Source organism: Salvelinus alpinus, chromosome 36 (genome assembly GCF_045679555.1).
Source record: "Salvelinus alpinus chromosome 36, SLU_Salpinus.1, whole genome shotgun sequence".
Lineage (NCBI taxonomy): Eukaryota > Metazoa > Chordata > Actinopteri > Salmoniformes > Salmonidae > Salvelinus > Salvelinus alpinus.
This window is the reverse complement of record NC_092121.1, coordinates 17,674,558-17,701,823: the sequence shown is the minus strand read 5'-3', so window position 1 is coordinate 17,701,823 and position 27,266 is coordinate 17,674,558. Positions and strand designations below refer to the sequence as shown.

The window sequence follows — 27,266 nt, the reverse complement described above, 5'->3', positions numbered from 1 at the left end:
GCATTACTTATGCATGAGCTATATTCGACTGAATATTTGGAGTTCCTAAAATAACCGTCTGGTGTTTTACATTTCAACGATCAATTCCTCATTTTTAAAAGAAAACAAAAGGGGTAAGGGAAAAAAACTGCTGATAAATTTAAGATGACAGTAACGCCATATGAACGAGGCCCCTTGTGTACGCAATTCGCTCAGAGCCAGCTGCAAACTGCAAATTTAACTCAGCCTCCTTATGTGGCAATTACTGATGGGTAACATAACCTGAATATATCTCTTCTGTTCATTACCACAATGTTCTCTATGACTGGCAAATGTTCTTTAGGATCCTACAACAAATGAGCTCATCCCCCAGGCCGTATTTTATTGGATGATCCAGCAGTGGAGGAAGCCGCAGAAACACTCCAGCTCTCCGCAGTCTGCCCTGGTTGCCACAGGGTTAATATTAAAAGCCTTAGCGCCCAGCCGTGTATTGATGATATGTTTAGAAATTTGCTGAGGCAGGCTCATTGTTACAATGCTGTCTAAAAGATAGGCGAGCCTCCTCCCTCCCTTCCCTCCCCTTAACAGCCGCCAGATGGAGAACACACAAAAGCGTGTCTCTTGGCACCCACACCCACCGCACAGCACAGAGCTTCGTTCTCACCCCTAACCAAATTCTTTTTTCATATGCCATACCTACTGCATATGACTACCAACTACAATTTGGTCCATCTGAACCCCCTTGGTTTTTCATGACCACTCTATTTCTGGTTGATCCTATAGCTGAAACAAGATAGACACACGCACTGAACACACACACACACACACACACACAACCTTTGCAGAAAAGTAGAAAAGAGTGAGAATAAGCTGATGCTCCTAGTTCCCCTTGGCATACTTTCAGTACATTCAGTCTTTATTGGTGCTCCCTGCAGTGTTTTCTCTCTGCTCCTCGTACAGCTGAAGCTGCCATAACTTAAGTACATCGTCTCAGTCAGTCAGAAAGTGAAAAGAGGAGAGTGATCTTCTCACTCCCGCCTCAGATAGCACACCACCATCAATAGCATCATCATCAACAGAAAACCCTCTTCCCTCCCCCCCACCCTGCCGCTCTCTCCATCACCAGCCCCCCACCAACCCCCACCAACTCCATCCCCCACCACCTCTATCCCCCACCCTGGGATGCTGAATTTTACAGTACCGTCTGTGAGATCCCGATTTGTTCGGCGCGCAGCACAGCACTCCTCTATGCAGAGGAACACGGCTCCAGTGGAGGAATGCTGGAGGCAGCTGTCAGGCGCAGGCTGCTCCTGCTGTAGTTGAGCCTCCGCGCTGTACTGACTGATTCCACATTCACCAATAAGAGACAGCACAAGCCAAAGAGTGAGAGAAAATCGAGTGGGAGAGGGAGTAGAGAGAGAGCAAGGGAGAGAGGGAGAGAGAGAGAGCAGGATAGAGAGAGAGAAGGAGAGAGAGAGCAGGATAGAGAGAGAGAAGGAGAGAGAGAGCAGGATAGAGAGAGAGAGAGAGAGAGAGAGAGACAAAGTGAGTGGCGTGGAGAGGCAAGAGTATCAAAAGAAAAAGGTTAGAACACCTCCCAAGCTTTCCTCTCTCTCTGTCTGCTTCTTCTCTGTGAGGCTGAAAGAAGAGGAAAAAGGCGGCTTTTGAAAATTGAAGGGCAGAGGAAGAAGAGAAGAGGGGAAAGCTAGTCGAGCCCCATTGAACAGTTGAGAGGGAGGGCTGCCCCAGTGGAAGAGGGACCAGTAAAGCACTCGTTCCAAACGGTCGGATCGCCTCTCTTCCTGACTCAAACTGGCTGGACCTGTCCCACTGCTCAACCCCACAGTCTCCGTCGTGCCTGCACCCTCACCTGTCCCACATCCGAAATGATGATGTATTTTTGGGTGAGTACTGTACCACAGAGTTGCTCTAATCTTGTTTTGTATTGCCTCGAACTGCAGAGGGAGGGAAGGTGTGTGTGTGTGTGTGAATGCTCAGAGTTGCGTGTGTGTGTGTGTGTGTGTGTGTGTGTGTGTGTGTGTGTGTGTGTGTGTGTGTGTGTGTGTGTGTGTGTGTGTGTGTGTGTGTGTGTGTGTGTGTGTGTGTGTGTGTGTGTGTGTGTGTGTGTGTGTGTGTGTGTGTGTGTGTGTGTGTGTGTGTGTGTGTGTGTGTGTGTGTATTAGGAACATTGCAAAACTACCCGGTCGGTGGTGATTTCATTAGTGCAGTTTTGTCGCAGTTGGTCGAATTGTGTTTGCACACATCTACAATTGTTCCATTTCTCTTCAGTTGTGGTCGGGGGGTGTGTCACACCTCCCAAATGCACGAACAGAGCTGATGGTTATTCAACTTTCATGTGTTGTTTTATTGATGGGAGAGCACTGGGTTGTTTAACCATATTCTATAGGAGCCTGCCACTTCCCTCCCTTTTCACCTGAGATTTATTCAACCTCTTCACCAAAGATGTATTTAACTGGATGTTATTTTCAGCTTACCATATTTCTCCCTGCGTTCATATTCTGCAGACATAGTTAACAATTAAACCAACTGGCATGTATGGACCATTTGAAGCTATATCTGTTTGTTTTGACCAGTTCCTCAAACTGTTGCTGCTATACTTTCGGGGGCCACATTTTGGAATCACTGTTTATGGATATCTTCTTTGAACGTATTTTAAAGGGTTTTTATTTCCCATTTTATCACCCATAGCTTAGTCCTTTTTATTCCACTTCAAAACATTTTGACCATAAATAAATTGTGTAAAACATACAGTAAGAGTGTGTACAGTGCTTTATCCAGAGGTGCTAATTAATTGTGTATGAGATCATTGGTAATTAGTCAGATCAGTTGTGTCTGCTGTGTGGTTTTCCATTCCCTCCCCACCACAACAATCCCCACTCAATACTCTCTGCTATTCCTCCCTTCTACGTTGAGATGTCTACACTAATGCAGATTGCAGCTCTTTGCAATCCATATTAATTTACAGACATACATTTTTTCACTACCATCTGTACCAAGAAACAGTAAACTTAAGGATTTGAAAAAAATACTTTCCCTCCAATCTTTGGCATTCTGATCATAAAGCTATTGAACTGTGGTGGAATTTGGGTTGCGTCTGTTGCATAGCAGGAACGCAGGGCGTGCTTGTGGCTATCGATTGTCAGTTTTGGATTTCAGTGAGGGGAGAATCGGCTGTGGAGGAAGCTACTCGACTCTACCAGCCTCCAGTTCAGTCCATTCTGAGCCTCAGAATTATTTGTTATTTTCCATTAAAGCAACAGCCAAGTGTATGAATAATACAGAATGTTATATATCAAAAACATGACATAAAGTGGAGCCCTAGCTGCTCCCCTACTCCCTCTATATTACTGCAGTTTAGGCAGAGTAAAACTGTCCGACACAGGCCTACCCAGCAGTCAAAGCAATTAAGTGTTCCTGTGAGGTGCTATGTGCTAACAGGGGTTTGATGCTAATTGGGAAAGGCATCTCCATGTCTTTGAGCGAGCAGGCCTCTTTGAAGGTGTGTGTGTGCCACGGGGCTCCCTCGCTCAATCTAGCCTGACTACCCCTCCTCTTTCATCGCCACATCTCAGCCATTCCCTTCCTGTGCCACACAGCTGCATGCTGGGAGAAGTTGCGGCTTGGGCATGGACAGTGTGGCACAGAGGGGGCCTGGCTGGCACTCCTGGAATCTTAACCCAGTTAATCTGGGAGAAGATTTACACAATGCTGTGGTGTGTGTTGTTGTCACCCAGCATTTAGTTACTGTGGCAGGGGAGGGAGGGAGGGAGGGAGGGAGCGTCTTTCTTACATTTGAGGTGCAGGTGTTGAGCATTACCTGTCGTCCCTCCGGAGGACTGTCAGCACTGGATCAGTCTGGGGAACCTGTGAGCTCCCCTCATTAGAATATTTATTCACCAAGCAGATGTTCTTATCCGGGGCAATTACCTTTGGCTTTCATTTCCCTGCTGCCCCCTGATATAGATGAATGTGTATACAAAGACAGGCCCTGGTTATGCAGCCTACTCCTGGGTACCACCCACCACCATCTCCCCCTCCTCCCAGAAGTAAATCTCCAAACAGCAACAGACCGTCTGGTCAGTGTTAGTTACTGCCCTCCTCGCCCCAACCACCACCTCAACCTCTGTCACTAAAGGTGGAGCAAACCGGAATGATCCTAGAGATGGACGATTGAGAAATGGAGAGATGGAGGAATGGATGGGTGGCCTGTGTCATTCTCTTCACTCGTTTGTTCCTTTGCATTAGAAGAGGAGGTGAGGAGGGGAGAAAACATGAATGTTTCTGTCTTCCCCTGAATGCCATGAATAATTGAGCAGGGCAGGGTCCTGGCTGCTGAGCAGAGAGCCTGGTAATGGGGGGAGAGCAGAGTGGATATATGGCTGCCTTGGCTGGTGTGGAGCGTTGGTTTACTGTTGACTTCCCCAACACACCACCAACACACTCACTCACGCTACAGATGTAGGATCTTAATTTGAGCCAGTTTACTACAGCAGGAAAATAATCCTGTAGCAACAGGAAATGGGAATTATTATGTGGATTATAATTAATGGACATTTTTGAATGGGTTGATACATTTTTTGTTAGGGAAAATCAAGTCAAAGTGACCTCAAATACAATACAAGTTTTACATTTCCTGCATTGCAGGAAAGTTCTTCTACAACAGGATGATCAAATTACTGTAATGGCTGTGCCAGTCCCCACCACTGAATCCACTGAATCTTTCAGTATGTTTGACCTACTATATTTTAATGGTTTGTTTGTGTGTTTGAAACAACATGGGGTTCCATGGCTAGACAATGCCTAATGTGTTGGGGTGAGGCATCACGTTACTGAGCCAAGAGGTGATTGGTTGTATTAGATATAAATAAAATAAAAAACTCTGGGAATACTCTGTCCCAATGTTCGTGATTCAGTATTGTAATGGCATCATTATGAAAAGTTAGTGTTACTATGTTTTGTCAGAACGCAAAGAAAAGTCTATCAGGAATCTGAAAAATAAATTTGAACAAACTACTGTACCTTTTGAATGACTCATATTATCCAGAGAGTCATGAAATTGGCTAAAAACAGTTACAATAATTGTAGTAAAACATGTGCATCTACAACATCTTTATCTGTCTGACTAGTGGAGGCTGTTGAGATGCATGGGGGACTGCAGTTCATGGAAGCCGAGCTGATCAGCCATTCAGGACGGGAGGCCGAGCAGCAAGTCCAGGCTGCTGGTTTCATATTGCAAGATGAAGTGTCTCTGATCGTTTGTTAATGTATTAATTGATCTGTGTCCTCAGACAGACGAATTAGGAGTAGTGTCACGTAGACTCTTTAGTACTCCCTGAGACGCTTTCATTAGCTGGTGCTTTCCGCCTCTCTCTCCAACCCCATCCCAGGCCGCTGTCGCTGTCGCCACACACTTACCTGACGGCCCTAATAACTCTGGACTCTTCTATCTCTCTGCCCCGGATAGTCCTCCAACACAGCCGCCAGGAAGAACGTGGGGCTTACATCATCAAACGAGAGGTATTTCCTTTTTAAGGTGAATTTTAGTAGTGCTTCACTTGAAGGGAACTTGTGAAGATGTGAGGTACATAAATCAATATGAAGTTACTCGTAACATGGGATAATGGCGGTTAATCACCATTCATTAACTTTCATAGGCACGTTTTACTACTCACATGACACACAGACACGGGCTAGTGTCATGGCATGCCATAAACGTCACGAACTTTGATGTGCTATAAAGCTTTGCGGAGAAACTATTATCATCTACATTCTCATGGTTTTTAGCAGGATATGTTTTGTCTTATTTAATATCAAGACAATAATGGCTGTGTTAAACCAGCAGTTGAACAACTTTCAGCCTCCAAAACTTGTGGAAGCATCGTAATTGCACCTTCCCTCAGAGCATTTGAAAGAAGGCCTGGAGATCAGCCTTTAGACTTAGAAACAGGAAGAAGAGACGGGGTATATTTCAGAGATCCCCAAATCTGAACCCATTCCTTTAGTCTGTGGGATCATTAGTGATCAGTAGCTTTAATTCTCTGCGCTTTTGCACTCTTCCCCCCCAGGCCTAATGGGTCTGGAGCCCAGCTAATTGTAATTAGACTCCGACAGCGGGTTTTACTCGCAGGATTTTCACACCACAGTCCTCTTTGATATTAGCTGTACAGCTGATAAGGAGATTAGATACTGGAGAAGGAAGAGAATGAAGGGAGAGAGGGATGGAGGGAGAGGAGGGGAGGAGGGGGGGATGGGGGGCTCTTCTTAAACTACAGAAAGACACCTACATGGGGGAAATCACTGGCAAGTTTAGCTGAGGAAAATATATCTGGACGCAGTAAAAGTCTTGCGCTCGCTTATTGTACCTGCTATCATTAGCACTTTCATACACATGGTCAGCCTCCCAGGGAAAAGTCATTATCCAGCTGTGCTGTTATTTTTCTGCTGTTTTCTCCTAGTGGAGTGTGACTTCAGGGCTAGAGCCAGCGCACCGTTTAATGCCTTCCAACACAATAAAGGACTCTAGCCTTAATGATGTGGGATTGGATGGCCATGCCTCAGGTTGTCCAGGGGCTTGTGAGCCGTTACTGGGACGGCCATTTTGCCTCGGCGCTGTGGAGGCTACACGTCAATTCAGCTCCAGCCATTCCAGAGAGAGGAAAAATAAGATCTGTTTTAGTGATTAAAGGCCAGATCGTTCTATGGGCTTTTTGTCACGAGGCTGAGATAGAGAAAGGCAGAGAGGAACTGCAGCTTTAACAACTGCCTGGAAACAATGAACAGCAGAGGAGCCAGTTCGGTAGTAAAATGGAAACTGGCTAATGCACATACAGTTGAAGTCGTAAGTTTACATACACCTTAGCCAAATACATTTAAACTACATTTTTCACAATTCCTGACATTTAATTCTAGTAGAAATTCCCTGTTTTAGGTCAGTTAGGATCACCACTTTATTTTAAGAATGTGAAATGTCAGAATAATAGTAAAGAGAATGATTTATTTCAGCTTTTATTTCTTTCATCACATTCCCAGTGTGTCAGAAGTTTACATACACTCAATTAGTATTTGGTAGCATTGCCTTAAAATTGTTTAACTTGGGTCAAACGTTTCGGGTAGCCTTCCACAAGCTTCCCACAATAAGTTGGGTGAATTTTGGCCCATTATCCCTGACAGAGCTGGTGTAACTGAGTCAGGTTTGTAGGCCTCCTTGCTCGCGCATGCTTTTTCAGTTCTGCCCACAAATTATCTATGGGATTGAGGTCAGGGCTTTGTGATGGCCACTCCAATACCTTGACGTTGTTGTCCTTAAATTAAGCCATTTTGCCACAACTTTGGAAGTGTGCTTGGGGTCATTGTCCATTTGGAAGACACATTTGCGACCAAGCTTTAACTTCCTGACTGATGTCTTGAGATGTTGCTTCAATATATCCACATACTTTTTCTGCCTCATGTTGCCATCTATTTTGGAAAGTGCACCAGTCCCTCCTGCAGCAAAGTACCCCACAACATGATGCTGCCACCCCTGTTTTCCAATCTGTTTAAAGGCACAGTCAACTTAGTGTATGTAAACTTCTGACCCACTGTAATTGTGATAGAGTGAATTATAAGTGAAATAATCTGTCTGTAAACAATTGTTGGAAAATGACTTGTGTCATGCACAAAGTAGATGTCCTAACCGACTTGACAAAACTATAGTTTGTTAACAAGAAATTTGTGAAGTGGTTGAAAAACGAGTTTTAATGACTCCAACCTAAGTGTATGTAAACTACCGGCTTCAATGTATGTTAGACGCTAGCAAAGGCATTAGCATGGTAATATTACATCAGATAAGATGACATACTGTACATTAGTTTCCCGGCCGTGTGTCAGTGAATGAACATGAATGTGTTAGATTGTACCTCGCAGCGTATTCAGGAGAAGAATACACGGCGCCAAAGCCCAGCCCCCATTTCACCTGCAGCCCCGGCTCACCCCCCACTGTGCTCAAGGACTAGGAAAATGAAATATTGAGGGAGGCTTATGGCACCAACTTAACAAAAAAAGATGATCTACAGAAAAACTGGAACAAAGGTTCAACCATGTTGCCCTCTTTTATGATGTCTTACACAATATACTTAAGGCTGATCAATAAGATAAGACATCATGGATGATTGAACACTGATTGGAAAGATAACTCATAGGCTTTGGGCTCATAGTGTGTGTCAGCTAGACTTAAGAGTGAGACAGGATTTATTTCCAGGCAATTTAGAGAATTCAGTCATTTAAAACGAGACACAGTCAGAGTCTAAACCCTTTACCTCAGTCTGTCTGATCAGTCTAAACCCTTTACCTCAGTCTGTCTGATCAGTCTGAACCCTTTACCTCAGTCTGGCTGATCAGTCTAACTCCTTTACCTCAGTCTGTCTGATCAGTCTAACTCCTTTACCTCGGTCTGTCTGATCAGAGTCTGAACCCTTTACCTCAGTCTGTCTGATCAGAGTCTGAACCCTTTACCGCAGTCTGTCTGATCAGAGTCTGAACCCTTTACCTCAGTCTGTCTGATCAGAGTCTGAACCCTTTACTGCAGTCTGTCTGATCAGTCTAACCCCTTTACCTCAGTCTGTCTGATCAGAGTCTGAACCCTTTACCTCAGTCTGTCTGATCAGAGTCTGAACCCTTTACCTCAGTCTGTCTGATCAGAGTCTGAACCCTTTACCGCAGTCTGTCTGAGCAGTCTAAACCCTTTACCGCAGTATGTCTGAGCAGTCTAAACCCTTTACCGCAGATGTCTGATCAGTCTGAACCCTTTACCGCAGTCTGTCTGATCAGTCTAAACCCTTTACCGCAGTCTGTCTGATCAGATTCTGAACCCTTTACCGCAGTATGTCTGATCAGTCTAACTCCTTTACCGCAGTCTGTCTGATCAGAGTCTGAACCCTTTACCGCAGTCTGTCTGATCAGTCTAACTCCTTTACCGCAGTCTGTCTGATCAGAGTCTGAACCCTTTACCGCAGTATGTCTGATCAGTCTAACTCCTTTACCTCAGTCTGTCTGATCAGAGTCTGAACTCCTTTACCTCAGTCTGTCTGATCAGAGTCTGAACTCCTTTACCTCAGTCTGTCTGATCAGTCTAACTCCTTTACCTCAGTCTGGCTGATCAGTCTAACTCCTTTACCGCCGTCTGTCTGATCAGAGTCTGAACCCTCTTACCGCAGTCTGTCTGATCAGAGTCTGAACCCTTTACCGCAGTATGTCTGATCAGAGTCTGAACCCTTTACCTCAGTCTGTCTGATCAGAGTCTGAACCCTTTACCTCAGTCTGTCTGATCAGAGTCTGAACCCTTTACCTCAGTCTGTCTGAGCAGTCTAACTCCTTTACCTCAGTCTGTCTGATCAGTCTAACTCCTTTACCTCAGTCTGTCTGATCAGTCTAACTCCTTTACCTCAGTCTGTATGATCAGTCTAACTCCTTTACCTCAGTCTGTCTGAGCAGTCTAACTCCTTTACCTCAGTCTGTCTGATCAGTCTAACTCCTTTACCTCAGTCTGTCTGATCAGTCTAACTCCTTTACCTCAGTCTGTCTGATCAGTCTAACTCCTTTACCTCAGTCTGTCTGATCAGTCTAACTCCTTTACCTCAGTCTGTCTGATCAGTCTAACTCCTTTACCTCAGTCTGTCTGATCAGTCTAACTCCTTTACCTCAGTCTGTCTGATCAGTCTAACTCCTTTACCTCAGTCTGTCTGATCAGTCTAACTCCTTTACCTCAGTCTGTATGATCAGTCTAACCCCTTTACCGCAGTCTGTCTGATCAGTCTAACTCCTTTACCGCAGTCTGTCTGATCAGTCTAACTCCTTTACCGCAGTCTGTCTGATCAGAGTCTGAACCCTTTACCGCAGTATGTCTGATCAGTCTAACTCCTTTACCTCAGTCTGTCTGATCAGTCTAACTCCTTTACCTCAGTCTGTCTGATCAGAGTCTGAACCCTTTACCTCAGTCTGTCTGATCAGTCTAACTCCTTTACCTCAGTCTGGCTGATCAGTCTAACTCCTTTACCTCAGTCTGTCTGATCAGAGTCTGAACCCTTTACCGCCGTCTGTCTGATCAGAGTCTGAACCCTCTTACCGCAGTCTGTCTGATCAGAGTCTGAACCCTTTACCGCAGTATGTCTGATCAGAGTCTGAACCCTTTACCTCAGTCTGTCTGATCAGAGTCTGAACCCTTTACCTCAGGCTGTCTGATCAGAGTCTGAACCCTTTACCTCAGTCTGTCTGATCAGAGTCTGAACCCTTTACCTCAGTCTGTCTGAGCAGTCTAACTCCTTTACCTCAGTCTGTCTGATCAGTCTAACTCCTTTACCTCAGTCTGTCTGATCAGTCTAACTCCTTTACCTCAGTCTGTATGATCAGTCTAACTCCTTTACCTCAGTCTGTCTGAGCAGTCTAACTCCTTTACCTCAGTCTGTCTGATCAGTCTAACTCCTTTACCTCAGTCTGTCTGATCAGTCTAACTCCTTTACCTCAGTCTGTCTGATCAGTCTAACTCCTTTACCTCAGTCTGTCTGATCAGTCTAACTCCTTTACCTCAGTCTGTCTGATCAGTCTAACTCCTTTACCTCAGTCTGTCTGATCAGTCTAACTCCTTTACCTCAGTCTGTCTGATCAGTCTAACTCCTTTACCTCAGTCTGTCTGATCAGTCTAACTCCTTTACCTCAGTCTGTATGATCAGTCTAACCCCTTTACCGCAGTATGTCTGAGCAGTCTAAACCCTTTACCGCAGTCTGTCTGATCAGAGTCTGAACCCTTTACCTGTTTCAGTCTGTCTGATCATGAAATAACTAATTCCCGGCACATGCGAACACACGGGTACACCATAAAGCTTATTTTGAAATCCCATTCCGTTTGTGTTCAGAATGTATATTTTATCCACACAATTCGTTCGCGTAGAGCATGTGCCTCATAAATACCTCTTGTTTTCCCCTGTTGCACTGTGGGTAATTCCATGAGTATGTCTCATATGGCGATTCTTCATCCTGTCATCAGTGTTGGAACAGAAGGCATGCACATCAGTAACACGTCTGTGGCATGGATATGCCCTGAAGTGTCAGTTCCCACACACAAAAACGATTGGAGGAGAAGCCCCAGTGAGAATGGAAAAGAAAAACATATCCACTGGCAACTTGCCACGCATGATAAGGAATTGACTTCACTTCTCCTCCTTCTCTCAGCCCGAAACAATACATCTTATTTGGGTGGTTTCCACTCTTTCATATTTTATGTTCATTTTATTTAATCTTTATTTAACTAGGCAAGTCAGTTAAGAACAAATTCTTATTTACAATGATGGCCTATACCGGCCAAACCTGGACGACGCTGGGCCAGTTGTGCATCGCCCTATGGGACTCACAATCACGGCCGGTTGTGATACTGCCTGGATATACACTTATTCAAATAGAATTATCAGGTTATGTACTCATAAAATTCAAACAAAATATTATGCTATTAGTCAGAGTTGCCAGTTGCTTGGGGGTTGTCTTACCTCTGCGATATCCTGCTAACTTAGAGAACATCCAATAAATCAAGCTAGTGAACAGAATATTCTCCTGTCTTGACCCTATCCATATTCATGTTATTTTATAGAAGCACAAACACACTATATAAAGCTTGTTATATACTCTTCTCAATCAATCGAGGCCAGTATAAAATCCTCTGTCACGTGCAATGAGTTAAGAAACATTGTGGCACCCAGGCAGTAAAATGAATGTCAGGAGAGTGGCATTAGTGTTATAGGTTATTGACCGATTTCAAGGGATTTATGACCCTAATCGAGAGGCGGTGTCAAAGGGAATGAAGCAAATAAAAGAGTGCCTTCGACAGCATGACCCGCCAGTGGCCACTACTATTTCAGCATTCCCTGTAAATTGTAGTTGGGACTTTATAAGTCTCAGTGGATGGCTCTTTACTCTCTCAGCCTGCCTCCTCTGGCCATGCCCCAGGCCTACCTCCCCTTACCTCCCCTACCCCTCCTCTCTTCAGGTCAGGCACACACAGGCCTTGGATGATGAGGACAGGTACCTTCATTTCACCCCATGTCAGTATTGGACTCTATACTGTGTGTGTGTGTGTGTGTGTGTGTGTGTGTGTGTGTGTGTGTGTGTGTGTGTGTGTGTGTGTGTGTGTGTGTGTGTGTGTGTGTGTGTGTGTGTGTGTGTGTGTGTGTGTGTGTGTGTGTGTGTGTGTGTGTGTGTGTGTGTGTGTGTGTGTGTGTGTGTGTGTGTGTGTGTGTGTGTGTGTGTGTGTGTGTGTGTATTAGGAACATTGCAAAACTACCCGGTCGGTGGTGATTTCATTAGTGCATTTTTGTCGCAGTTGGTCGAATTGTGTTTGCACACATCTACAATTGTTCCATTTCTCTTCAGTTGTGGTCGGGGGGTGTGTCACACCTCCCAAATGCACGAACAGAGCTGATGGTTATTCAACTTTCATGTGTTGTTTTATTGATGGGAGAGCACTGGGTTGTTTAACCATATTCTATAGGAGCCTGCCACTTCCCTCCCTTTTCACCTGAGATTTATTCAACCTCTTCACCAAAGATTTATTTAACTGGATGTTATTTTCAGTGTGTGTGTGTGTGTGTGTGTGTGTGTGTGTGTGTGTGTGTGTGTGTGTGTGTGTGTGTGTGTGTGTGTGTGTGTGTGTGTGTGTGTGTGTGTGTGTGTGTGTGTGTGTGTGTGTGTGTGTGTGTGTGTGTGTGTGTGTGCGTGCGTGCGTGCGTGCGTGCGTGCGTGCGTGCGTGCGTGTGTGTGTGTCTACAGAACACATAAAGACAAACAAACACAAATCAAATTCAAATCACGTGCGCACAATATGTGTGTGTTTGTCTTTGTGTTTTGTAAATCACATTAGTCACATGTAATTACATGTGTGATACGATTGTGATATCATATGTTCATTCTGCCCATGAAGTGACCCAGCAGCCTGCACTAGCGGCCAGTGTCTTTTCATATGCCCAACAGCCTTAATGTGTGCTGGCCAAAGCCCCCGTTAAAGTAGACTAGAAAGAGAAATATTCAACAGTGTGGAGGTGGCTCTCTTCATCTGTGCAGAAGAGCCCATAAATATGACTGAGGTTCAGCTGATAAATAATTCTCATTGAAATGCTGTATAATCTGACGCTGTTGACACAGCATTTTTTTGCTCCAAAATATATAAGTGCATACATGTTTCGGAATAATGTGACGGTAGCCAGTCTAAAGTGTGCTTGTCATTTTTCATTGCACTTCATGGTTCAACTGGCAATCCCAACAAATCACTTTAACGGTTTTGCCAAATCTTTGGTTGCAAAAAATTTTTTTAGTGGGCAGACAAATCACCGCTGGCTCTCTCTGAAGAGATAGAGAGAGGCCTAGTCTGAAAGCAGTATGTTCTTTTTAAACCAATGACTTGCCAGGTCTCTATACTGGTTAAATATTTTACGACCTGTACCCAGTGAGACTAGAGACTTGCTCAAAAAATTGATTTTGTTGACAACTAAAGACTTCCAAATGAGCAGTGAATACTGTAGTGGAAGTGTAGTTACCTTGGCCCCTGGGTCGCACGAGGTCCATTCTTTCTGTCTCTCTCATTCAGACCCCATTCTTAATGGCTTTGGTTGTGTACAGAATGCACTAACTTGGTTTAAATGCCTGTTAGTTTACTGTAGTTCTGAGATTGCGTGCTGCTATTGCATTGGGCTGCAGCAAAATGCAGGGGGAAAAACTGAGGCATTGACACGATTTGAAATCAAAATGAGTTATAACTAGCGGTATACTATTGGTCTCTCAGGGGAGCAGAATTTTTTATACCCATTGATATTCATAGGATATCATGTAGCGCTTATTCTGTACCTCAGAGGAGCATTTGGTCTCTGTTGTTTTAAATTATGCAGCTGTTTTTTATCACTACGATGTAAAGACACTGTCAATGTTGGATGTTTACAGTAAACAAAGTTAAGACACTTCCTACAATATAATTGCATATTCTATCTTCTTCAACAAATCACAACGCCACGGTTCCATTCTTAATTCTGTTGCAGCAAACAGCCAATGGGCTGTTTGTTGCAAATGTCAACCTCAGACTTTGAGGATTTAAGGACATGCACAAAATGCAAAGCAGTTCACCTTAAATTAGTTTTTTATACAATATGATTACAGTACATTTAAAAAATAATTACATTAATTTGAGTTGCATTGCAAAGCATAATTTGACAATGATTATCTTTTGTTGATGTTATAATAACTCTTAATACCTCTTTGTCTGCCCTTCCCTTAGATTACTTCCTGTTGAGAAAAAAACACTTAGGTTTGGGGAGGCTTTAAATCTAATATGAGTGTTAAATTGTTGATGTGATTAGACAGGACGATGTGTGTTTTTTGAGGAGTCTGTGTGGTGCCTTTGTCCTTCAGTGTAGAGGGGGAGAGAACAGAAATGTGATTACTGATTGATGTGGTGCTGACACACTGGCCAGTTCTCTTGTTCTTTTTCTCATGCTGTGATGAACACAAATCACTGTACAACCCTCTTCTCATCTAACACTATCGACAATGGAGCTGTGGAATTTTGACAGTGAGCGCAGGAGTATGGTTTTAATTAAATACAGAATTCAATATCCATATCAACATGCGTCATTTATGGTTGGTGAGGTATCGATTGCCCTCTAGCATTTATGCAGGTAGTCTGCTTTCTTCTTTTCTGCAAATTTGTCAAGTGGATATCGATGATTCTCATATTTTCTATAAGAACATTTCAAATTTCACCTAACCACTCATATGAAATGTTACTCAATAACTGTCCCATTTGAATGTGACGTAGGCTATATATGATACACCTTGTGACAGGAGTGTTTTATTATTTTATAATATGGAGATTAAACATCATGTCTTGCATGGTGAGAGTGGTCATCTTGGAGTCAGTATAAGATTAGCACACAGCGGTAGGCTAATTGCATATACACCTCTGTGTGTCTCATTTCCTCCAGTATGTCTGCTAATGGAATCAAAAACATGTTGCCAGGGGTCTTTGCAATTTGGAAAATAAGTCCATTAAGTTCATTAATTTAATAATGGGCAATAATAATGAGTTCAAATTATTGCTCAATTAGGAAGGAGTGTGCGGTTGGCTGTTTCACATTCATTTGAAATCACCTCAGTGTGCAGTAGTTTAATGAGATTATAATGGAATTGATATCGCATAGGTAGTGAATTAAAGCGTTACAGGAGAACCCATTAGGAGTCCAATTGTAATCCTGAAACACTTGTCACAGTTCAGATAGGTTTCTATTTTTGTTATTGTCATTAGTAGCAATGGTATTAGTATCAGTAGTTGTATTAGTGTTATCGACTGTGTTGGAAGTATTGTTCGGGAAGTTTTAATATAAAACACATTTTTAAATAAAGCAGGTATAGTGATGGCGTGTTACAGTATTTGTTAAGTATTGTAATAGTGATGTATCTGTGGTGTCTCCCATTGATTACAACACAGGGGACCTATTCTGGTTTCAGAGTCTGTTTTTCTCCACAGGAAACCTGCTGAGGACCTCAGTTAAAATGACACAGACAGCACATTCATACGGATCTAAAAAGGTCTGTATAAATGACAGTGCTCATTTCAGTGTAAAAGGCAGGTGTTGTAATCCTCAGAGAGTAGTTCTTCATAATACGCCATTACCTTTCCATTGGCTTCTGCTGCAGCTTTGACTCTTTGACTTTTACACTGATGCTCTGTGTACATTTACAGCCTGTCTTAGACCACCGGAACCCAATGGGAACATGTACATTCAAAGGGGCCGTTCATAACATTTTATAGATAACTTAGATATGGAAATGCAGGGGTGCAACTTTGGTTTTAGAAGTGTGGGGAACATAACCTTTTTTTTGTCATTCATTTTTTTTGTCGGATAAACACTCCAAACAGCCTACCGACCGCTCGGAAGCATTCGCATGGTCCTAAAGCACACCGTTGCCTCTTTTTGTATCACATTCCAATGATACAACTGGGGGGGACAAAAATGCAATTTCAGAATGTGGGGGGACATGTACCCCACGTCCCCAGTGAAAGTTGCGCCCCTGTTGAAATGTACCTTAATTTTTTAACAATAAAACTCAAAAGGCCTGAAATAGCTTACTTTAAAAACGCTGAGGAGACTGTATGCATAAGTTGTATGTTATTGTACCAGTTTAGAATCAATAAGAGAAAATCTCCATAAACACATGATGAATTTTCAAGTTATCATTGATATACTGTTCTTATTTGCAATTTACTGTGGAAGAGGTGTAGTTTGTCTGCTTATCTGGAAAAATGGTTGCTATCATGCACAGAGCATATTTTCTGTTGAATGCCGTTACCTAAGAGCTCTTCCTCGGTGATTCATGACACAGAGACTCAGTCTTCAAATTATGTTTTGGGACGCAGGAAGAGGAGGAATGACGGTGTGAACCACACAAAAAAAGAATGAAAGAGATTAATCAGTTAGATAGGGTTGTCTGATGTACTGTATATGAAAACAGGTCTGTGTGTTTGTGCATGAGTGGGGGGAAGAGAGGGGGGGTGTACTGTACTGTATATGAAGACAGGTGTGTGTGTGTGTGTGGGGGGGGGGGGGGGGGGTCTGCTGTACTGTTTATGAAAACAGGTGTGTGTGTGTGTGTGTGGGGGGGGGTGTGTGTGTGTGTGTGTGTGTGTGTGTGTGTGTGTGTGTGTGTGTGTGTGTGTGTGTGGGGGGGGGGGAGAGAGGGGGGGGGGGGGGGGGTATGTTGTACAGTATATGAAGACAGGTATGTGCATGGGTGTGTGTGGAGTCTGCTATACTGTATATGAACACAGGTGTGTGCATGTGTGTGGGGGGGGGGGTGTCTACTGTACTGTATATGAATACAGGTGTGTGTGTGTGCATGTGTGAGGGGAAGAGGGGGGGTCTGCTATACTGTATATGAATACAGGTGTGTGTGTGTGCATGTGTGAGGGGAAGAGGGGGGGTCTGCTGTACTGTATATGAATACAGGTGTGTTCGTATGTGTGTGGGGGGGGGGGGGGTCTGCTGTACTGTATATGAATACAGGTGTGTTCGTATGTGTGTGTGGGGGGGGGGGGGTCTGCTGTACTGTATATGAATACAGGTGTGTGTGTGTGTGTGTGTGTGCGTGTGTGAGGGGAAGAGGGGGGGTCTGCTGTACTGTATATGAATACAGGTGTGTGTGTGTGTGTGCATGTGTGAGGGGAAGAGGGGGGGTCTGCTGTACTGTATATGAATACAGGTGTGTGTGTGTGTGTGTGTGTGCATGTGTGAGGGGAAGAGGGGGGGTCTGCTGTACTGTATATGAATACAGGTGTGTGCATGTGTGTGTATGAGACAGATACAGCATGTGTACCTCCATGTTTGTGTCTGTGTATATATCTGCGTATGTCTGTGTCTGTACAAGCATGCAAGTAGGAGTATGTGCGCATATGGGTGCACGTGTGTGTGTGTGTGCTTAATTAATATTTAAGCCACCTTCAGCATCCAAGGAACATCCAGTAAAGAGGATTGTGTTCTCATGGATCCTTTAATCCTCTGAATTAGCAGTTTAATAACAAGAAGCCATTTGTAGATTAGTCAGATCCAGCTTCCAGAACGTGCTTGTGTCCAATCTACTAAATGCTTTGATTGTTGATGCTGTAAAAGGCAGTTTATCTCCTCTTCTATATCTCTTCATGTGTAACTTTACCTTGATATATGTGCTAATGCTTCCCCAGGACATTATATCAGACTGTGTGTGTGTCTGTGTGTCTGTGTATGTGCGTGTGTGTGCGTGCACAGGTGCGTTTGCGTGTGTGTGTGCGCCTGTGTGCGTGCCTGTGTCCGTGCATGCACAGGCGCGTTTGCGTGCAGATGTCTGTGTTTACCATAGTTACAGCATGACTGGATACGTCCTTATGATATGTTAGTAAAGAGAAGCATGAATGTGCCTTCTGATAGATGGTCTATATCAGTGGCTCAGTTTCAGATCAGCTGCCAGTGAGGACAGAAGGCCCTGTTTGACACCCAGAGATCAGTGTGTTTGAATCATCCTGGTTGTTCACTGGTAGTGTCTCTTCTCCCTCCCTCTCTCCCACAATGTGAATATCATCCATTGATTACTCTGTCTTGTTTTCACAGAGGTTCAGGTGAGATTGACATGTGCTGGGAGGATCAAGAGTCCAGGATTAGGATAAATATAAAGGCTTTTACGTGGGCATTTAGCTAAAACATTGCCATGCTTCATATATGTACGGATAACCAGCATAAAATATATACGAGGAATAATCAGCAGCATTAGGGAACTGCTGACTGTAAAAACTCTATGTATGTTTCTAAAGAAATCATCAAGATGCAGGCATCAGTTATTCCTGGGATGTACAGATCAACAAATATGAAAGGCCCATATTTGCAAGTGCAATTTTTTTTTTAAATGTTGGGCATTTCAGGTTAATTCACCTACATAATTGTTTATGTGTAAAGGTAAAGACCTTTGAAAAAGAACAGCTTGTAATTTGAAAATCCGTATGAGAATTTGAAATAGTCGATTTTGACAGGTCAGTTGGATTTTCTAAGCAAAGGCCCCAACAAAATGATGTTAAAGGCAAATCTTTGCATGATTGCAAGAAAGGATTTCTAGATCTCAAAGAAGAGAATAGTAGTACTGTATACTCCCTGTATACTCCTTGTATACTCCTTGTATACTCCTGATCACTCTTGACTGGTGTTGCTGGGTGGGATGACTTTATTATGCGCACACTAGCCACACATCCTAAATAATTCACACTCTACTTGAGCATTCTCCAACAGACTCAGTGCCACCATTAGACTGTCTCTAGCTGCCAGTTCATATTCTCTTTTTTGACTAGTATTTTTCGCTCTCATTTTTAACCATAAATGCAAACATTACAAGCAGCAAATGAAAAAGAAAAGCATTGAAAAGCGACTAATATCTCTCCGGTCGATGAGAGTTCACGGCAATTTACTATATTTAAGGGAGTTTACATACATAACACTTCAACATTAGGGGATTTTTCACAGAGTTCAGCATATTTTCTGGAACTCTCCCTCTACCCTCTTTTTAATCCGAGATGCCTCTCTGACAATGTCTCCCTCATACAAAATGCATGAGCGCAGTGCGGATCGATACGGACCCTTTAATCTCGCTACACAGACAGCTACTGCAGTCACGCGGTGAACCAGCACCCGCCGCTGGCTGCCACTGCTGCAAGCCAGATCAGAGGCGGGAGAGAGAGATCAGCCCTGCGACAAGGGTCGCTGCACGGGGTCTCCACACCAAGCTGAGGCAGGCTGCATGGAAGCACAGTAGATGGGTCTAGCAAATTCCTTGACCAAATCAAACTACTCAAACAACCCTTTTTTATCAGATAGCACTCTATCTTGATTTTGATCTCATATTTGAGGGAATATCTGATGTTTTTAGAGGTTCTTATTCCAGAGTGAGTTATTTTGCCGGTCATGTAGTTATTTTGTGAAACAGAATTTTGTGCAGTGCTTTGGCTTTGATCCTGGTGTATACAAACAGATGGCCTGTAAAATTGGAAAGGTTGTTTGGAAGTGTTTGAAAAGATTAAAAGGAAAAGGAAACATTGATATATCTTACAGTACATAAATATTATTAGAATAAAAGGAAATCCCCTTACAGAGGGAGTTAAACAAACATTAAAGGTTGAAATATCAACTTTTAAGCAAAGCTGTGTTTTGGTCAAATATCCCTTCAACTATGAGATTTGTGTAAAGCTGACATATATTGTCATATAATCAGTGTCATATACAGAACCAAATCCCTTTAGTTGAAAACAGTAACAAGTAAAGCATCTTTTAGAGGGAGTCAGTGTGTGTGTTGCCGGGCAGAGCAGGGGAATAATCCGCTAGGTGGAGGAGAAATCAGAGAAGGCCACCTCCATATAATTGATGTGTGCTGCTGGAGGGATAATATAGGGTACCCAGAATGCACTGCTCCTGTCTCTCTCTGTCTCTCCTCCGCTGCCTACCTCGCCATTGTCTCCCCCTCTCATTTCCCTCCCTCCCTCCATCCCTAACTCCCTCCATCCCTCCCCACGCAATGCAGCTTTTGTTCACTCATTCTTTTAACCGTTTCTTTCGCTCCAAGGTGTCAAGGCAGAAAAATTAAGGGAGCGGTAATAGGGTTACGTCAAGTAGACGGAGGTGTTGTCTCTGTGTGGTTGCCTCCCTCCCTCCGTCTCAATGAAAGGTTACTCCAGTTGGTGGGCTCGGCACTGCCTCTGCCACCGCGTTCTCCCCTGCTGTAATGAGAATGGCAACAGACAACTCTCTATCAGTCCTGCTACAGCAGGTGACTGATAGCATTAGCACGGGGGAAAAAAGCAGAAACAAGAGTCACTCTGCACGAGCAATATGGAAACATGACCAAGACTGATCACAGTGGACACAGATGATTCCCTGTCTCAGGTGGTATTGTGCTCACATTTACCTATTTGGAACGTTAATTCTTTTATTTTTCTTCTTTTTCCTGAGTTTGACATGATGAAATTCTCTGTTGGAATATCCTCTGCGTCGTGCCCTCAACAGTTTGGCACGGAGGCAGAATGTTTGTGAAATATTGACCAGATATACCTCAGCATTTGGGTTTAGTGGAAAAGAGGCATGATGTTACATTCATGACATAGACTTCCACACAGAGATATTACATGTGTGTGTGTGTGTGTGTGTGTGTGTGTGTGTGTGTGTGTGTGTGTGTGTGTGTGTGTGTGTGTGTGTGTGTGTGTGTGTGTGTGTGTGTGTGTGTGTGTGTGTGTGTGTGTGTGTGTGTGTGTGTGTGTGTGTGTGTGTGTGTGTGTGTGTGGGTGTGTGGGTGTGTGTGTGTGCGGCGTGGGTGCCTCTCCGGTAACAACAGCAGGAGCTCTGGGCACCCTCGGCCAGACAGAGGCTGGCAGCCTGGCAGGCACTCTGTATTTACACCACACACAATCACACCTCCGGTTTCATTTACTCTGTTATGATATGTGGAGGGGAGGCGGTATTGATGTATCAGCCGTCTCCCTGTGATCCTCTGAGGAAGACGTGGTGGCCATGGTTTGAACACCTGACCCCTGAGGGAGGGAGAGACGGTGGCACAACAGAGATGGAAACCCATCTGGAGTTCCTCTCTCTGCTGCCGGTTAAAGAGTGATGGTGAGAGGTATGCCTGCTGGATAGGGGACATTACTGGGCATGACCAATCTGTTCCAAATGGAATGCACTTGGAGTCAGCGCACCAATCGTTGTAATTGACCTTGCCTCGGGCCTTCGGCCGCTATGGTAACAGTTGCTACAGTAGCGTTGTCGAGGCAGGTCAGGAAGTTTGAAAATGTCATAAGGAGAATAATGCTCTGAATAATTTGACGTTTCATTGCTCAACGCATTCCATATGTAATGACGCTATTTGTATTACTTGTTATTTGCTTTCAATCAAAAGGACCCAACTGAAATTCCTCCTCACTTATGACATTTCAGTTAGGCGTGCGTTAGATTGTTTTGTCAAATAGTGACCCCTTGGTACTGCAGGACATGGTTGTCGTACTAAGCAGTGAAACCGAGGCATACACTACGTGACAACATCCCCTAGAGCGTCTCTCTGAGGGACAGTAAATATTTCATCATCGATCTGATGTGATTTCCTTGCATGGCAGTCCCTTTGCCCTGTCAGCTCTCTCTCTCTCTCTCTCTCTCTCCGGTTCACCGGGCCCTGCAGGGCTAACAGAGCCTGACCCTTTCCTGTTTGCTGACCCCTCCTGTGCCTGAGCAAAACCCTCGCTTGTGTTCCTCCCACCTTTTACCCTCCCACTGTTTTGGCCTGGGCTATCACCCGCTCCTAGCTGGGGCACTTCCTAGCCCGGAGGCAGAGAGGAGAGGAGGAGAAGCCAGTAAAAGCTTCCTAGTATTGACGTTGACTGTCCGCTGTGAGCCTTCGTCTCTCTCTCTCTCTCTCTTTCATTTTCTCTGAGAGCCAGAGGGGTGGTGGTGGTGAGGGGGGAGGGTGAGGTGATATACGGCAGCTCTGTGTGGAAAGCATGGTGAGTCCTCAGGCTTTCTGCAGTGTCGCAGCAAGACGGAAGAGTGCTCAAAAGTCCAAAAGGCCTGACCTCTCCCAGGCTGGTGAGTGATGGCCGGACGCAACCTGCTGATCCCAGCACTGGGTGCATTAGTTTGCAATAAAGAAAGCCGTGATTGTGAAACGCGGCGGGCGAAAACATATGAGGATGAATGACATCATATAAAAGCCAAGCACTGTTTCAGAATCCATTTACAGTGGCGGTTACCAGAGCCTGAAGTCTGTAGCAAGGGCCTACAGCAACAGCATATCCTAGTGGCTTAGATCTGACAGACAAACTCACCCACCCCTTCCCTAACCCATAACTATCCTTTCATCAATGTTATTAGGACTTGACAGCTTTGGGGAGCCAAAACCAATACTTTAACTGTAGCCGGCTATTGACATTTAAAAGACAAGTGAGAGACAAACGCGGCTAATTTGGTGCAAGAAAGACTAGCAAATCCTGTTCCTTCATATCTCCGTGTTCTGTCTGTGTGATCACACCAGCAGCCCCCCGTGGCACAGCCTTCCTAATGACTTCGATCTGCACACAAAGTGAAGAAATAATGAGCGGGAGAGCGGGTACCTTGTTGCCTTAATTATGAGCCCAGACAAAGGGGCGCTGACTCTTCCACAAAGAGCCTGGCACGGTGAGACGGGTGAGAGGCAGGTTAAACACATTATCTGGTGTCCCGCCTTGTCCTCCTGGCGCCCCGTTCCCGTCCTGAACCAACTGGCGTAAGACTCTGCCAGGGATGCCAGGGAAAATGAGAGGGGTGGGGCGGGGAGAGTGGCCGGAGAAGTTTGCAATATGTCCTTGTTATGATAAACCAGAGGGAGCAGCAGTCAGAAGTTTGTTATGTTAGGCTGCTATGACACAACCTTTAATTAGTGGGGATCCCAGGCGCTCTGGGCCTGAGGTTTAATCAGTGGACCTTTAGCGAGAGCACCACCCTCGCCTCGCTGCACGCCCTGAGGACACGCTGGTCATGGCGTCCGTGTGCCCCCTCATCTACTGAGGGGTTCCGAGGCGCCATGGCGATGCCAGATAATGAGGAAGGCTTGTCAGAGGGGCACTCCAAGGGTCCCCCTTCCAAAGGCCCCCGCTGCCTCTCCAGTAATCTACCCAGCACTGCTGCTGCTTTGTTTTCATGTCAAAGGATCTCCAGAGGTCTCCTCGGAGAGAGGAGGGGGGGTGAGGGGGTGTTGGGTCACAGAGAGACTACTCTAGACCAAATAACATCTGGACCAAATAACATACTCTGAGATCAGTGATCTTTTTGGAACATCAGTTAACTGATTATATCAATATGTTCACTAACAAGTGACAGCGAGTGATAAAATATCATTGAATATGTATCAACATGTCTACATTTGTTCATATCATGTTCCTATTATGCGTTGTACACATTTGTTTTCTGTCTGTTTCTCTCTGTCCTCCTGATGGGGGAGCTGTGTCCATAGTGAAACCCTGCAGTAGACTGACAGAGAGAGCAGAGGTAAGGATATAAACAGCCATCTCTTATGATGATTATTGCTAGTAGTCAGTATTGATCTTGGCAATATGGTAAACAGTGGGAAACAGGCATGTGCCTCCAATTGTTTGGGCCGCATTAGCCACTGCCTCTATTGCCTCTGATTATTGCTGACTGGGCTCGGAGCTCAGGGGATGGCATCTTAATGGTATCACTGCTGCTTTCCGCCTTTACAGACTACATTACAGACTACATTACAGACTACATTACAACCACACCGGCCTCTAAGACCCACAGGAAAATCACCATATTTGTAACATATTTCCTGTTTGTCTTTTATCTATTATCTGGTGTTTCACTGTTATATTTCGAAGGGATATTATCACCTGCTTTAAAAACAGTAATGTCTCAAATCAGCTGATTGCATCTCCTGTTCCTCTCATCTCCCCCACCTCTGTGTGAGTCCTGTCTCAGAGGAGTAATCACATAGCTGGACCAACTAGAAACACACTGGAGAAACACATGACAAGGGGGGTGGGGATAATAATCGTTATTAGGATTATTATCAGGTTGCCACAGTGGAAATGGTGATCGTGGTGATGAGGAGGAGGTGATAGAAGACAGTGATGATGGTGGTCATGGTGATGAGGAGGAGGAGGAGGTGATAGAAGACAGTGATGATGGTGGTCATGGTGATGAGGAGGAGGAGGAGGTGATAGAAGACAGTGATGATGGTGGTCATGGTGATGAGGAGGAGGAGGAGGTGATAGAAGACAGTGATGATGGTGGTCATGGTGATGAGGAGGAGGAGGTGATAGAAGACAGTGATGATGGTGGTCATGGTGATGAGGAGGAGGAGGAGGTGATAGAAGACAGTGATGATGGTGGTCATTGTGTGTTGGATGTTGGAAGTCAGCTCCTGTATTTCATCAACAGTCTACAGCAATGGTTTCTCTTCTTTTTTTCATTGGAAGAATAGGTCTGGAGTTTACTGGAGTTAACTGAGTATATCTCCAGCACATTTTGATAGCTTTGATTCCACATAACTCAAAGAAAGGCACAGTGGAGAACATTCCAGCAATTCTCTCTTTGAAGGGAGTGATCTGACACAGCTAATTTGAATTATAAACAGAGAGAGAGGGAGAGAGAGGGAGAGAGAGAGAGAGAGAGAGAGAGAGAGAGAGAGAGAGAGAGAGAGAGAGAGAGAGAGAGAGAGAGAGAGAGAGAGAGAGAGAGAGAGAGAGAGAGAGAGAGAGAGAAGCTATGTGTCTCTCTCTGCAGCAGTAGCAGCACCTGCTGGCTCTAGCCAAGTCATCTCATCAGAGAGTGTTATACAGTACAGTGACATACAGCGGTAATACTGGCCGACTGCTTGTACTTAACACAGGCTCTTGGACCTGAACAAGACGTGTGTAGACATGTAGTCATGCAGACATGCAGTCATACCACTGGAGTTCCAGTTAACACAGCCTCAGCCTTATCCAAGTCTCAATTAAGATCATGCTGATTGGTCATTTAGCAGAGGACCAACTTTTCCCTCCATTCTGTTCAGCTCAACAATTAGATGTACAAAACATATCAGCCAACAATTACATAATGTTATTACAGTATTACACATTGTGCCGTGCCACTGTTTGGTATTCCCTAATCTGCAATCTGTGCTCTGTCCCAGTGTCTGGGGCTAATGAATAGGAAGTAGGGGTTAGTTGAACTCCTTCCTGGTGTAATTTCCCCCCTGCATACTATCTGAATGGGGCTGATTGAATCTGAATGGAGTGTCCCAGAGTGAGTTAATTTGGCACAGTGGACATGCGTTGTCTCCCACAGCAGGGCGTGATTATGATGGTCTGTCTGTGTCTGGGTGGGAAAGTGACCAAATTCACAATGATATTATTGTAGCTACCCCTGTGTCATAAATGGGTTGTGTTTGAAGGGTAACATCACACAGCCTTTATGTGAGCTCCATTGCGTTTTATATCAAGCCCCTTGTTGTTTCTACAGAAGAAGGAAAAAATATTAAAAAGGGACTTTACATTTGTAGCGTAAATAATTTATGGATAGACTCTCTCTGTCAGGGCGGATGTATATTTACTGCTCACAGATGAAGAGAGATGTCACGGCCGAAGCTAAAGCGAATAACGGGGCTTTGTGAATACATTTGCCAGACTTCTATGGATGCTGTGAATTAATATTTGCCATACATGTTGTATGTGTCCTTGAGTGCAGCTCTTGTATAGACGGAGGGAGACTGTGGACAGCATTAGGCTCTGAGGGGGAGCCTGCAATTAAAAGGCTGTACGCAGCATCCCACGAGGTGCTAATGCCCAGGATCAGCTGCTGTTCTAATGTCATTTCATCCCCATGTTATTCACACAGCCTGTTTGATGTAGGAATACATCACCTCTTTTATCACCCCAACTCCCACCCCCATCGACTCTACAACCCCCCTTCCCTCTCTCTCCCCGGTTTGCACAGAACCTCCCCTTCTGTGTCTGAATGCTTATGTTGGCTTTTATCGCTTCCAAAGTAAACAGAGTCGCGCCGGGGACAAGCGAGAGAGAGAAATAGGGAAGGAGAGAGAGAGAGAGAGAGAGAGAGAGAGAGAGAGACGGAGAGAGAGAGAAAGATAGGGAAGGAGAGATAGGGAGAGGGAGGGAAGGAAAGAGAGAGATAGGGAAGGAGAGAGAGAGAGAGAGAGAGAGAGAGAGAGAGAGAGAGAGAGAGAGAGAGAGAGAGAGAGAGAGAGAGAGAGAGAGAGAGAGAGAGAGAGAGAGAAGGAGAGATAGGGAGAGGGAGGGAAGGAGAGAGAGAGAGAGGGAGGGATGGAGAGAGAGATAGGGAAGGAGAGAGAGAGAGAGAGAGAGAGAGAGAGAGAGAGAGAGAGAGAGAGAGAGAGAGAGAGAGAGAGAGAGAGAGAGAGGTGGCACATGCACATTGTCAGTGTGCGGCTGGCTACCGTGGTTACCTACTGCAATAGACACACAAAAGCAGAAAGAGAAATTCTCAGGAAGGAATAAAAGACCACAACAGGAGAGAAGGAAGACCAGGGCAGGAGAGAGAAAAAAGAGAGTGGTACTCTGTGCCAGAAGGAGAGAGAGAGAGAGAGTAGAGAGAGTAGAGAGAGTGAGTGGGAACGAGAGAGCGAGCAAGAGAGAGCAAGAGACAAGAGTAGCGAAGAAAGAGAGCGAAGGATCTTCCTGCTAAATGCGCAAAGCATCCCGTTACCACACGCTGAGCTCCATGGCCAACTCAGGCTGTCTGCTTCTCTCCGGCTCCGGGATGCTACCTCACTCCCTCCACTGTCCCCCTGCCTTCCTCTACCTACACCAGGTACGTCTCTCTATATCCATCCCTTCCTCTCTGTTACTGTCTCCTCCTCTCCCTCCCTCTCTCTCTCTCTCTCTCTCTCCGTCTCTTTCATTCCTCCGTTTGCTCAGCAGCACGTGATAGCATTGTGTTTCCCCGAGTACTTCCCCAACCCCGACCCTGACCCTTCCAACACAGACAGGGGGGGTCATCTCCTTTATTTTCCCATTTTCAGCCTTTATTTCCTCCCCTTTATTTTCCTCTAATCCACCTCGTGCAGTTTTGAACGAGGGAATTCATGAATTAGTGACGTGAGACTGATACGACATGTTTGTTTAGATCTCGGCTTCATGACTCATTTTGCTGTGATTGTAACACTGCATATTTTACTGCTAATTCTAT

At 44.7% G+C, this 27,266-nt stretch overlaps 1 protein-coding gene across 8 annotated transcripts in view; it reads left to right on the top strand.

Moving 5' to 3' along the window:
- Positions 1 to 27,266, top strand: part of LOC139565392 (RNA binding protein fox-1 homolog 3-like) — a 393,289-nt gene that overhangs the window by 262,422 nt on the left and 103,601 nt on the right. The window contains exon 1 of one of the 8 annotated variants that reach the window (XM_071385697.1): positions 1,792 to 1,883. The exons of 5 other annotated variants lie outside the window; for them this stretch is intronic. In XM_071385697.1, the coding sequence (XP_071241798.1) occupies positions 1,866 to 1,883 (18 nt within the window). In that variant the 5' untranslated portion in view covers positions 1,792 to 1,865. Of the gene's footprint in view, positions 1 to 1,791; positions 1,884 to 5,415; positions 5,518 to 26,481; positions 26,889 to 27,266 lie in introns of those variants that run through there. 2 more of the 8 variants (XM_071385698.1, XM_071385694.1) reach the window with 2 other exon arrangements.